Source organism: Pleurodeles waltl, chromosome 1_1 (assembly GCF_031143425.1).
Source record: "Pleurodeles waltl isolate 20211129_DDA chromosome 1_1, aPleWal1.hap1.20221129, whole genome shotgun sequence".
NCBI lineage: Eukaryota > Metazoa > Chordata > Amphibia > Caudata > Salamandridae > Pleurodeles > Pleurodeles waltl.
This window is the reverse complement of record NC_090436.1, coordinates 615,942,888-615,956,355: the sequence shown is the minus strand read 5'-3', so window position 1 is coordinate 615,956,355 and position 13,468 is coordinate 615,942,888. Positions and strand designations below refer to the sequence as shown.

General features: G+C 42.3%; 1 protein-coding gene across 1 annotated transcript in view; it reads right to left on the bottom strand.

The window, feature by feature from the left end:
• The window catches only part of CAMK4 (calcium/calmodulin dependent protein kinase IV), an 892,231-nt gene that overhangs the window by 419,484 nt on the left and 459,279 nt on the right, over nt 1-13,468 (bottom strand). Inside the window, exon 3 of the mRNA XM_069226461.1 lies at nt 2,412-2,474. Coding sequence (XP_069082562.1) covers nt 2,412-2,474 — 63 coding nt within the window. The remainder of the gene's footprint in view (nt 1-2,411; nt 2,475-13,468) is intronic.

Here is a 13,468-nt window from a genome sequence, read left to right as displayed (position 1 = left end):
TCACTGCATGATAGGCAATAGTGTCTTTGAGCATATAGGCTTTGGAAGGATATGATGCTATGTCTGATTCATCTGGAGGATCGACCTGGTATTCCTATTAGGGGTCCTCCCCATCCAAAGGGGCTAAGAGATAGCAGAGCATGTGTATCTACAGCCACACACACACACATATATATGTATATATATCTTTTGAAATGCAATATGCATTTTTACAGAGTTTGAAACAATGTTGTCGTTTGAAAATTGATGCAAGAGTTTTAAAACTTTCCTGGATGTAAGTGGGGTAAGGTATTCAGCTCTAAACAAATTAGCAATGCGCAAACTAAAAGTAGAGATGAGTGATAAATAATTTTGAAACAATCACTCATTCCGAGGACAGTGGGTAGGGTTCATGGTGAGATGAATGCAGATTATGAGGAGATGGGAATTGTACAGAGTTGAGAGCTTTAGGTGAGAATTTTGAGATGAAACTGAATCCTCTGCTAGAGACAGCATTGTTTTCCTAGGGTGCAGCTGCCGGGGCCTAAATTACGCCTATGAGTGTAGGTAAAAGAGAAAGAAAGGATGGAAGTCTAAAGTCCTGTAGAAAAAGGAAACAATGAAGACCATACAGTTGAACCATACAACCCCCATGTGATATGACTGATGAAAGTGTAAATGATTAAACTAATTGCCTGATTTTGAACTTGGTGAAGAAGATACTCCATCACAAACATGCCCACCGCATTACAAATGCCATAGGAAATAATGCACCTTTAATATGGCTGATAGGATGTATGTCATGTTGTGATCTTGTCCGCCAAAATCTAAATCATGCTCTAAATTAGAGTCAACGCCTCCTCTGTTTCTTGTTACTCCAAAGTCCGCTTTTTGCCTAACAAAGGTTGTTTAATCGATCAGGTTTTTTTAATTACTTCGGAAATGGTTTAACAGCAAGGGGTAAGTCACATTTTTAATCTTTTCACATTTTTTCGCAATTCCAAGCCCAAAACTTTTAAAGGAATTCACCCTGGACCAAAACTGATATGCCACATTCCATATTAAGGGGGTCATTCTGACCCCGGCGAGTGGCGGGAGCCGCCCGCCTGGAGGGAACCGCCGAAAGACCGCACCGCGGTCAAAAGACCGCGGCGGCCATTCTGGCTTTCCCGCTGGGCCGGCGGGCGACCGCCAGAAGGCCGCCCGCCAGCCCAGCGGGAAACCCCCCTCAACAATGAAGCCGGCTCCGAATGGAGCCGGCGAGTTGTAGGGGTGCGACGGGTGCAGTGGCACCCATCACGTATTTCAGTTTCTGCAAAGCAGACACTGAAAATCATTATGGGGCCCTGTTAGGGGGCCCCTGCATTGCCCATGCCAGTGGCATGGGCAGTGCAGGGGCCCCCAGGGGCCCCACGACACCCGTTCCCGCCATCCTGTTCCTGGCGGTTAAGACCGCCAGGAACAGGATGGCGGGAAGGGGGTCGGAATCCCCATGGCGGCGCTGCAAGCAGCGCCGCCATGGAGGATTCCCTGGGCCAGGGGTAAACCGGCGGGATACCGGCGGTTCCCCTTTTCTAACCGCGGCTTTACCGCCGCGGTCAGAATGGCTCAAGAAGCACCGCCAGCCTGTTGGCGGTGCTTCCTCTGCCCTGGCGGTTTCAAACCACCAGGGTCAGAATGAGGGCCTAAATGTGTTTAATAATTGTGCAAGAGACCATTTGGGACATATTTGCACCAATGCAAATTTTGTAATGTATTCCAGTTCTCACTAAGTGCACGAATACGTTTGAACTGACTACCCACATGTACTTCAAGCCAGTTCAGAGCTAGCAAGTGGTTAACAATGTTAAGAATATTTGGGGCTAATGCACCAGCAGCGTGTGTGCTTAGCCTGAAGGTCAGAGTGCTACGACTTTGTAGGCCATCCTCCTAGGATACTGCATTGAGCCCCTCTATGATAGTACCGCCTGACACGTGTTATTTACTACGCTTGGGTGTTTTTGGGACGTTGAATGCTTCATATAAAATAAGTTTTTATTGCTTCTCCATAAGAAAGTAACCAATCGTCTTTTCGTGCCTGCAGACCTGCAGGGGATCTTTCTTGAAAAGTAAATCAGCCGCCCTACCAGCCACCCGCTATGCTGTTTACAAGATAAATATTTTAAATACTAATTAGATAATCTATAGCTATGAATAGACTCCCATGCGGCGAAAGCATATTTGTAATTATGTAACAATAAAACATTAATTTCGTTAGTTTCCTCTCTCATATTGGAACACCACCTCCTACTCTGAAAGAGTAAAACAAGCTTTTACGATTCTGTCCCGTGTAATTGCGTGGAATAACTACCAATCGACTGGCTTTGTCTACAGATTCTTGTAAAATAAATATATTTGAAGGAATGCTTATGAAACACTGGAATTGAACTTACAATATTTGGATGTGAAAGCCGAAGGAGCACTCCGATTTCAGTTCGAATAATTTTCTTGTCCACCTGGTCAAGAAAAACAGAAAAGTATCTAATAAGAAAGGTGAAATGTTTTGAGTAAATATCTGCCACACAAAATGAACATATAAAAAACTAGGCCATAAAATACTTTCATGAATGAAAATAATTTGGTGAATTAGGCCTCAATTATTGAACTTTGCTTTTATTTAGGCATTCTATTAAAAACACCCCTGTACATAGAAAAAATGAGAGTAGGAGGAGTCAGGGGGACAGTGTTGAGATAGAGATGGAAAGTGAAGTGACGCTCAAGTGGAAAGATGTTGTGTTATTTGTAAAGGTAACAATTGTCACTGGAGTCTCATGGTTGGGACACAGAAACCAGTAAACCCCCTAAATATGAAATGAGTACAGGAGTATCCCAGTGAGTGAATGAAAAGAAAGAGGTGTCCCAAAGTCTGAAAGATGCATAGGAGATATTGGGCCAGAATGGGCAACATGGAGCCCTTTCCATTGTGTTGACCTAGCTGGTCAACCAATCTCTAGGGACCCTCTTATGTATCCTAAAAACAAAAGACTGTGTTAGTACTGTGCTGCAGGTAAGTAGCAGAAAGGATTGAAACCATGCTAAACTCATGTCAGAGCTATCCTAAGTACAATGATACCCCTTGGTATTGGATTCCACAAATTCCGCCTTCCGTACTGATCTGCTCCAGCACGCCTTTATAGGGTGTGCAAAGTGCAACATAAGATCAAGGGCCAAACTACAGAAAAAACTTGCAAGAAATGTGCTCTTACCAGCGCAGACTCACTCCTGAGCTCATTCAAGACAATAGCAGCATGGCTCCATCTTTTGATGCAAGTGTACGCAACCTATTTTCAAGAATGGGCACACATCCCCACAGAAATGTCCTCAGTATAAATGCACCAGCCTACATGACAATATCTGGCCATCCTTCTCAAAAACTTCCTTGGCGTGCACACTGATTTTGAGCTACTTCCTGTACAGTCAATGTGCCTCTCAAGCATCAGTTTGCCTCTACAACCACATCTGGAACATGTCGTGGACTTACGGTCAAAGTCATTGCCTCAGTGTGCGCGTGGTGCCACGCCTCATGCAAAGTAATGCATGTCCCTTAAAATTGCACATGCACAAAATGTTCACTCACGTGATCTTCGTCATAGAAAGGGACAAGTGTCTGTTGCCCCTTTTGTAATATGAAAAAGCCCCAGCAGCAGAAAAAGAGTTGCAAATGTCTGTAGTACCCCATGTAATTATGTAATATGGCCGTGGGCTTGGATATCTGATGTTTATGGGGCCACAACTGCAAAGCAGTGCCTTTCATGATAGGATTCCTTCCTACACCTATGAATACTCTGGACCCAAGCAGGCCAGTCCTTGTGGGTCCATGGCTGATCAGTCCAATTCCTGCTGAGTATCTCCTTTTCCAATATATACAGTGCTGCAACAGTAATCACCGCTCATTAGCAACAACTCTATACACTTCCTCCATTCACCGGTAAACAGGGGAAAGGGCCCAGACAGTCAGTTCTTTTGAGGATGCAGTTACTGAGAACTGTCCTCCAACTTTCTCCCTGTCCTCATCAACTTCTAGCCATCAGGGAATAACTCATATTCTGCACAGTAAATCTTGAGGAGGCAGTGACTCTTCCATCCAAACTCAAGCAACAACCCTGCATCAATTGACAATAGGGATCCTTTCTAGGTGTCGCCTACAGACAGTGTAGCTCTCTGTTGTCAAAGGTTTAATGTTGATTTTTATCTAAGTTTTCCTTTTATATAGCCATATTTGGAGTAGGCTTTCAGTTAGCCTATTGCTTTTCATTGGCTGGAATTCTTATCAATCTCTTTTGCTTGCGTCTTAGTTGGTGGCTTTGTTTGCTCTTACTTTGTTTGCCCCTTCTATGGAGCATAACTTCTTTACCATCCTTTTGACTATATAGTTTCTGTCATTCCAGACCTGACTTTCATGAATATGTTTTTTGCTTTCAGCGCTCCATAGGAGTGCATGTGTGTTTTTGCTCTCTTTGTGTGCTGCTTTCTCTCACTTCCTGAGCTCCCCCAAGCTCATCCATTTCCCCCTTGTGCCTCCCCATCGCTCTCAGCATTTTCTTATCTTTCACTGTCCCGTGATACTCTGTTGCTCCCCTGACTCTTTCTCATTCCCGTTGTGTTGCTCCCAACCATGTTACTTCCCCTCCATTCATTTTCTCGCTGGCATCTTCCCACGCCTTCATTGCTCCCCGGCCCTTTCCTGGACTGTTTCTTTAAAATTCTATGGTTCGCTTTTTCAGAGAGCCCAGCATCTGCAGTGTGCTATGGGGCCAACTCTTCTTTCTCTACACTTTTGTGCACCTTTTATTTAGTTTTTTAATGTACTGCTTCAAGATTGACATCTGACATCTTGGAAGAGTAATATAAACAGCCAAAACTGCCGCCACTTCATGACAATTGCTCCAGAATGCATGCTGACGCATGTGCATGCATACGTTGTCACACAGGGTTTGGCCATTTTGGCTTTTTTGGCCGATGCTGTTTATGCGTCATAATGAGCATTTTTTTTTAAATGATATTCAGCATCTGGAACAAACATTAGCAAAGACAAAAAGGTCACCTAACTCCTTTAATAGAGGAACACATCTTGACTTTCCCAAACTTGTTGGCATGGCTTCTATTGATAAAGTAATATGTTGACTACATGAGCTCAAGGGAATAATGGTGAGGAATGAGAACATGGGAGGTGGAAATGATTCAGAGGATAGGCGAATTATCAAATGTATTGCTGACTAAATGGATTGCTGAATAGAAGGCAGCTGCAGCTAAAACTGATGGAGAAAGAAGACAAATCTGAAAAAATTATGGAGGAGCTATGACAGGAGAAGGAGGGTTAGGAGGGCTGGTAAAAAAGGGGACATGGAGAGACAGTGGGCAATTTGGCAAAGATATTGAGATGAGGGGGGAGAAGATGGCAAGGGGTGAGCAGAAACCTTCTGAGAAACAGGTCAGATTTGATGCCCTAGTCCTAAATGATTTAGCCCAGTGGTCCTTAACCTTCTGTCCTCTATAGACCTCCACCTAATCATTATTGGAACATGTGGACCCCTACTGAAATATTATTGGAATTCAGGGACCCCAGTGGGACAGCATTTTTTATGATTTGAACTGCAAAACTATGTACATAAGTATGGCAACAACTAATCAATCAAATAAACAAACAAATGATAAAATATTTCATTTAATTCACACGTATAAAAAAATCAAAACTATAATTTACATAGCAAGTTTTGAACCTTTCTAAATTAAACTTTGGCCATCCATCGCCCATTCTATATTCTGTTTGATAGACTTGCACTGCTCCCAAAAATCAATATGAGGATACAGAGTTTATGTTCCAATTTTACATTTTTTCAAATTTACAGAACATTTAACATTTTTCAATTTACATGTTGCTTCTTTATACACACTTTATAAATTTGTTGATATTGTCATGAGGCCTTCTTGGGCCTACTTTGGTTCTCCACTTTTATCTTTAAATTTTACACATTTAGGCTGACATTTTTAGCAATGTTATTTTACATGTTTTATGCTTGTATGATATTATTCTGAGAATACGCTGTAAATGTTGCTTGTTTTCAGTAAGCCTTTTTTGCTATATAATATGTACCCTCTGTTCAAGGGTAGGAACATAGAACAAGATATCCTAGGGATTGTGTTGGCCATTTGGAGACAGCTACAGAAACCTAGACATATCATTGCATGGGAGCTGTGCTTCTAACACAGTGTAGTTTTGATTTTATAAGTGACTCACTGCAGTAGAGGGGTTAGAGGACCACTCTAGCCGTGACAGTCCTGGAATGAATCCTGTGTTCTATATGCTGCTGACACTGATCTTCCATCTTACAGAAAAGGATTGGTAACTTCGCTCTAGACCGACTCCCTGGCTCAGCTATCCAGGCATGGGGGTCTCAGGCTATCCTCCTAGATCGGGCAAAGGGTACACCCACTATGCTGTCAGAGTATAGGTACTGATAAATAGGAATATACAGAAATAAGATTGCCACGGTTGGACTATTTATTCTATTCACCATGTTGGTACTGCTGGCTATAATGCTATATTTCATCTGCCTAATAATCACAGCTCATTCTCTCTCTATAAGAATACGATTATTTCAATAAATAATCGAAAACCTTTACTCGTATTTTTCTTGTGTTTATCCTGGGCATGCATGAGTAAACAAAGAAAGGGTGAGATCTGTTTCCATGACATCCTTGGGAGTCAAAGTGATCATGTTTGAGGTTGGCGAAATCATCTGTTACTCTGGGAAGTTTAGAAGCTCATGTGAGGCACTGTGAGCTAGCTAGGAACTAGGCTGACATTTCCTGATGGTGTAGATGGTTTCAGTCCCTACATCCTTAAGTTCTGTCATCCTAATACCAAGTCCTAGCTTTTTAGTGGGAACCGTATAACAATATTATTTAATTTTCGAAGCAATCTCGGACTGCCTGAGCAGGCGTCACAGATCCCCAGGGGTCGACAAACCACAGGTTAAGAACCACTTCATTAGTCCATTCAGTTTCATGGGAAAGTGGACTAATGTAGCCACTATAGGAGCTTGATTTTCACGTCATTGTCACAGGTTTGAATCATATGGGTTCAGTAAGTCTTTCATTTCATTATTTTCAGGTAGGTAAAATGTGTACCATTGAGTATGATAACAATAAAAATGTGTTCTTTAGTGGCAGAATGCACTTTACGATGAACGTGCAGATTACAATTGTTATGTTAATGTACAACATTACTTAAACATAACAGTTATGTTATGTTATGTTATGTTATGTTATGTTATGTTATGTTATGTTATGCTATGCTATGATGTTATGTGTAGCTTAGAAAGAGGGGGTAGACGATAATGAGAAAAGGGGATGATTGAAAGAAATGTGAAAGTGGACAGATAGAAAGACATGGTGTGTTATTAAAATAAGGGGCACGAGAAGTAATACCAATAAAAAAATACGGGTAGCCCCTGAAGAGTCAGTAGTGCAGTATAATGGAAAGGAATCACCCCAAAACATCAAATCAATGGGTAAGTCACATAGACTATAGGGTCATTGCAACCATTGGTGCAGCAGGTGCTGTGGCACTAGGGCCCAGGGCACTAAAGCGCCCATGTAACCCTGACAATTGTTGTATTTCACAATGACAACAGCACTCATAGGGGCTATTCTCCATGCATGCCCTAGGGCCCCTGGCATCCTTGCTATGCTACTGATGGAGAGGTGAAAGACAGGGGTCTGTGTGGCCAAATAAGGTAGGAGAGCAGGTGATGGCAAGGCATGCGACAGAAGCAAGAGTAAGCTCAAGAAAAATGACACAATCAGGAATATTACAGTGCATGTGAGTCATTGTCACAACACATGTCTTTCACACATAGATACAAGTGATACTGCTCAACTTCTTCCCCATGATTGCTTAACTTTCTAGGGTTGGGGAGGACACAGCTTATCTACAGATAGAACAAGCATGGGAAACCCAGAAAAGAAGCTCACCAGGAGTCAGAGATAGAGGAAGCACGGATAACGCCAGAAAAGAAACTCACCAGGAGTCATATTTAAAGGATAAGAAGGAAATCATCAAAGTGATTCTACTAGCACGAAGAGAGAAAGCACATAGTAGAAACAGAAGGGCAAACAGTTGTAAAAATCAACTGCTCAGTGTATGCTGGAAAATAAAATGTTAATGGATTATTTGAAGGAACAGTCGGAAGGGACAAGGAAATAAGGAATGAATTGAGATCCAAAGGTATGGCCAGAAGAGGATAAGCAAAGACTTTAGTTTCAGAGCTGTAAAGAGACATAGTCCAAGTATTTTTAATAGGAAGGTTTCCGTGTTTTTTGCTAAAAGAAGCACATCTTTCAGGCATCTCATTTCCTATGAAAAGGATTTCCACCGAATAGCGATTTGTGATGGATTTTGGCCACTTTATTTCACCACCGGATAGTTTCAAGGCTGATTTTAAGTATTCGAGCTATGTGACTTTTAAGTCAGTGGAGATTATACAGGCCTATCAAAATGTGATGCTTGTTGTGCCAGCAGTAGCCTTCCTGGATCCACACAAATATGTAGCTTTATTTAAACTATCATTAGTTACACAAAATGGTGTTTCCCTCCTTGGAAACCCCACACTAGCTGCATTTACACACATTAAATAGGACCATTTGGCAGCCATGTATTAATCAACTTCCTTTAATGGGGCTGTGAATAGAGTGACAGACAGCCAAAAGTAGCCATGTATGCGTCCATAGCAGACAACATGAAATGTATTGTCATCAGAATGAACTATTGTGCCTGCTGTTTCCACTTTGGTGATTGTCAACATGCTACATTGCTAACTCATCTGCTGCATTATCCAACTGCAGGCCTGTCCCGATGCCAAGAGATGTGCTCCAATGGCTACCACGCTGGGCAGTGTTGCTTTGAACATGTCCCTACTTTGTGGTGTTTTTAAGATATTTTTGCCAGGACATGCAGTTAAAAATCCACCTTAGGATAAAAGGCCAATGATATTTGTGTTGAGAGCTTGATGGAGCGCTTTAACCAATATAATGGTCAATATTGCTCCATGGAGTGCCAGTTCTTCAACTACAAATTTAGGGACTTGTTGGGGAACCAGATAGAAGTACCATGACAGATTTTTTAACAAATTTTACAACTATCATTTGGGAGCTTCTCGGTGTATGACAGATTTTCCACAAACAGATATTTTTAGCAGAGGTTCCTTTAATCCCTAGAATCAGGCTAATTGAAGTGACCCAATATAGTTATATTTTCTCTGATGTGTTTTTTGGAAAGTGGTTTTAAGGGATCTGTGGGAAATTGGATTATTATTTGAGGGGGGTGAATGGAGGCACAAGCAAACCCTAAATTAAGCTGTGGTGAACCCTCTGGTTGCTTGGCCCAGAGCAGTCCGGCTTACCTTAGAGGCAATGTGTAAAGTATTTATACAGCACTTCAAACAGTAATAAAGTGAAAACAAAACACAACAAAAAATTCCACACCAATTTAGAAACATTTAAAACATTTAAAGACCCAAACAACACAAAAACAACAAAAATCCAATCAATATTTCAGTGACAATAGCTCAAAAAAGCACAAAGCGTCAACTATGGATAGCTGGTCGTGACATACTGGGACAAAATTATAAGTTCAGGTTGACCACGAAGGAGCACGGGACGACTATAGGGACCCAGTTAGGTCTGCTGAACAAGAGTATCTTAAATCCTGGTTGCGGAGTGTTGCACAAAGGATGTGTTGCGCTGCCGAGGTGATGCATAGGTTCCAAGGAGTTGCAATGTGAGGTCCTGCATCATCGTCAAGGATCCCGTCAATGAGGCCTTGCAGTTCAAAGCCTGGAATTGAGGATGCTTCAGGTAGTTGAGGTGATGTGTCAGTTCCAAAGAGCTGCGAGGCTGCAATGCGAGAACCTGCACAATCATCGAGGCTACTGTTGATGAGAGATTTGCGATGCCAGGGCCTGTGTTGGGGAAGCTTCAAACAGTACTGGTTCCAATGCAGGCTACGGTGTGTCCAGTGCTGAGTTGGCACCAATTGGCAGTGTAGAACTCACAGATGGCAGAGGTTAGGTGGTGGGTTCAAGGTTGCTGAAGCCTTCTGTTCTTGAGGGTCTAGTCAGGAGGCCAGCCAACTAGCCCTTGGGGTCACTTTGGGGTCCTGGGTTCAACAGATGCAGATCTAGTCCTTCTCATCTAGGCAGGAGGGCAGCAGGCAGTAGGTCAGCACAGCAAGGCAACAGTCCTTCAGAACAACAGTCAAGCAGAATGGCTGTCATTTCTGCTGCACAGCAGTCCTTCCTTCTGGCAGAGTATCCACAAGTCCAGAAGTGTACTACAGAGTTGGTGTCTGGGGTCCAATATTTATATCTGGGCCTTACTTAGAAGTGTCAGAAGTTTCTAGAGGGTTCCCTTTGAAGCCCCCAGGCATTCTGCCTTCCTTGCCCTGAGTCCAGACTAACTATAGGGAATATGCAGCTCTTTGTGTGAAGGCACAACACAGCCCATTCAAGTGTAGATAGGGCTGTGCCAAGCTCTGCCCTCCCACCCTGCCAGTGATGGCCTATCCAGGAACACCTAACCTCTCTATCGTATCTGGCTGTCTAGTAGGAATACACAAAGCTCAACTGCCAGTTACACTCAGTCATGTGACCTACAGACAGGCTGCAGACACTAAACAGCTAAGGCAGGAAAATGCCAACTTTCTAAAAGTGTCATTATAAAAATTGTAATTTAAAAGCCGACAACCATGAGAGGGGATTTTTCATTACAATTCCAAAGACACCAAACATGAATTGGTCATCTGCTCCCATTTGGAAATTATCACTTTTTAGACATAATACAATAACTTCCATGTTAGCCTATGCGAGAGGTGTCAACATCAGGACAGTGCGTGCTCTATGGGTGACGTAAATGCAAAAACCCAGTTCTTATTTAGCGTCATAATTCATGCATTGTGTTTCTATGCCGTATGTTAACCTTTTGCATTGCAGAACTTTTACCTTGAAAAGCCATTAATGCTGTTTGTAATGTATTGTTCATTTGCAAGGCATTGCTGCAGGCTTACAGGGTGTGGTTAGGGAATGGTCCCTATTCTAAGACTTTCTAGAAGCCTTTCCTGCAGCATGGCTGGGTGTGACTTGTGGGCGGGGCTTGGCTCTATTTAAGGGAGCCAGCCCAGCTCCACGTGCTCACTATTCAGAGGTCCCAGTGCAGAGCAGCAGCATTTTCCTGAGCTCCAGTTCCAGAGGCCTACCTAAGCATTTCCAGGCCTACCCTCATTTCCTAGGAGATCCTCAAGCAGGGCGGTAAGGCGGAGGTCGGGTTAGGCCCCCGACTCCGTTTTCAGTGACATCCGAGTTTTGGGCCTAATTCTGAAATCGCGTGTGCGATTGTTTTTCCTGGCATTTAACCTTGGCCTTCAGGTCGGCAGTGTGCGCGATCATTTTATGGCATTTGCATTGTGATGTTTGAATCGGCAACAGTGTGCGCGATTCATTCCTGGCATTAAACTCTTGGCATTCATGTCGGCAGTGTGCGCAATCATTTCATGGCATTTGTATTGTGATGTTCGAATCGGCAACAGTGTGCGTGATTCATTACTGGCATTAAACTGTTGGCATTTAGATCGGCAGGTTGCGCGATCATTTCCTGGCATTTGCATCGTGATGTTCGAATCGGCAACAGTGTGCGAGATTCATTCCAGACATTAAAACTATTGGCATTCAAAACGGCAGTGTGCGCGATCATTTCATGACATTTGCATCTTGATGTTCGAATCGGCAGCAATGTGCGCGATTCATTTCTGACATTGAAACCCTGGCATTCAGATCGGCAGGTTGCGTGATCATTTCATGGCTTTTGAATATTGACGCTTGAATCAGCAACAGTGTGCACGATTCATTCCTGGCATTTAACTCTTGAAGTACCAATCGGCAGAGTGCTCGATCATTTCTAGAGCTTGAAATCTTTGATGTACAGTTTGATTATTAATGTGCATAATAATTCCTGAACAATTGAAACTTAAGACTCTTAGACAGAGTGTGACGTTGAAGTGTTATTCATGATTCTAGTGCAGTTCATTCATGAAGAAAAAAACATGTGTTTTTGATCTTTTTTATAATGTAGTGACTATTCTAAGAACTAAGGAGAGTGTTTAATATTCAAAGTGTGAGATGTTAACTCTGGAATGCTCATATTACAGCTTGCATAATCCTTCTTGACTTCCACGTACCCAGATTTCTGAGGCCTAGTTATTGTGAAACTCTAGGCCATTCAAGTTCTCAGTATAATGTTATTTGAAAACAAAGCTTATTGAAAGTCATTGTGTTTAATCTTGCAGTTGTGTTGTTTAACTCTTGCTTCCACAGGTCTCCTTCCCCGCTGTTCCCAACCCAAAACCCATTCCCCCACTTGGCCATTCTTTAACTCTGTGATATAATATCTAGTGGAGTTTGGAGCTGCCAAGAGGTGGACATGTTGGGAACATGCGCAAACCCTGAGGATCTGGTCTCCCTGACAAGAGGTATGCCTTGCAGTAGTGAAAAACAAATTTAAGAGTTTTTTTTCCATTACCAGGACATGTAAAACTAAAACGTATATGTCTCACTTTTTTAATACACTGCACCCTGCCCGCTGGGCTTTCCAGAGTCAACCCTAGGGTTGACTTACATGTATTAAATAGGTAGGTTTGGCCTGGCAAAAGGTATATTTTACCAGGTAAACATGGCAGTTTCAAAACTGCACACACAGGCTGCAATAACAGACGTGAGATATGTTTAAAAGGCTATTTAATTGGTAGGGCACAACAAGTGCTGCAAGTCCGCTAGTAGTATTTAATTTACAGGCCCTGGGCACAGGTAGTGCAACTTTATTAAGGGCTTACAAGTAAATTAAATATGCCAATTGGGCATAAACCAATTCTACCATGTATTACGGAGAGAGCATAAGCACTTTAGCACCTGTTAGCAGTGGTCAAGTGCATAGAATCCTAAAGCCAGCAAAAATGAAGTCAAAAAGTTAGGAGGAAAACCATGCAAAGGAAGTGAGGTCTAACAGGATCTAAAAGTGCTTTTGAAATAATTTTTTAAAATAACCTACTTCTCTTCAATAGCAAATGTTTCTTCCCATTTTACAAAATTTGATGAGTTGTGCCTTTTTTAAGCGTAATTTTGGAAGGGTTAATAATCTAGTTACAATGACCATAATTTAAATCTGTATTTATTTTTCACATGTCTTCATGCTATGCTTGCTGTTAATTAAAAGTTCCAAAGCCTCAGTGTTGATAGCTAAGTTGCTCGTTTTTTAGGTTGCGCCTATCTGGTAGGTGAAAACCTATTGTGGAGTGCACCAGAAATTACAGTGGGCCTTGACACAACTCATTGCTTACTTCTGGTTGCCTTTGTTGTCACTCTTATTTGCTTAGTTTTTATTTGATGGCTGTCCTGATCTG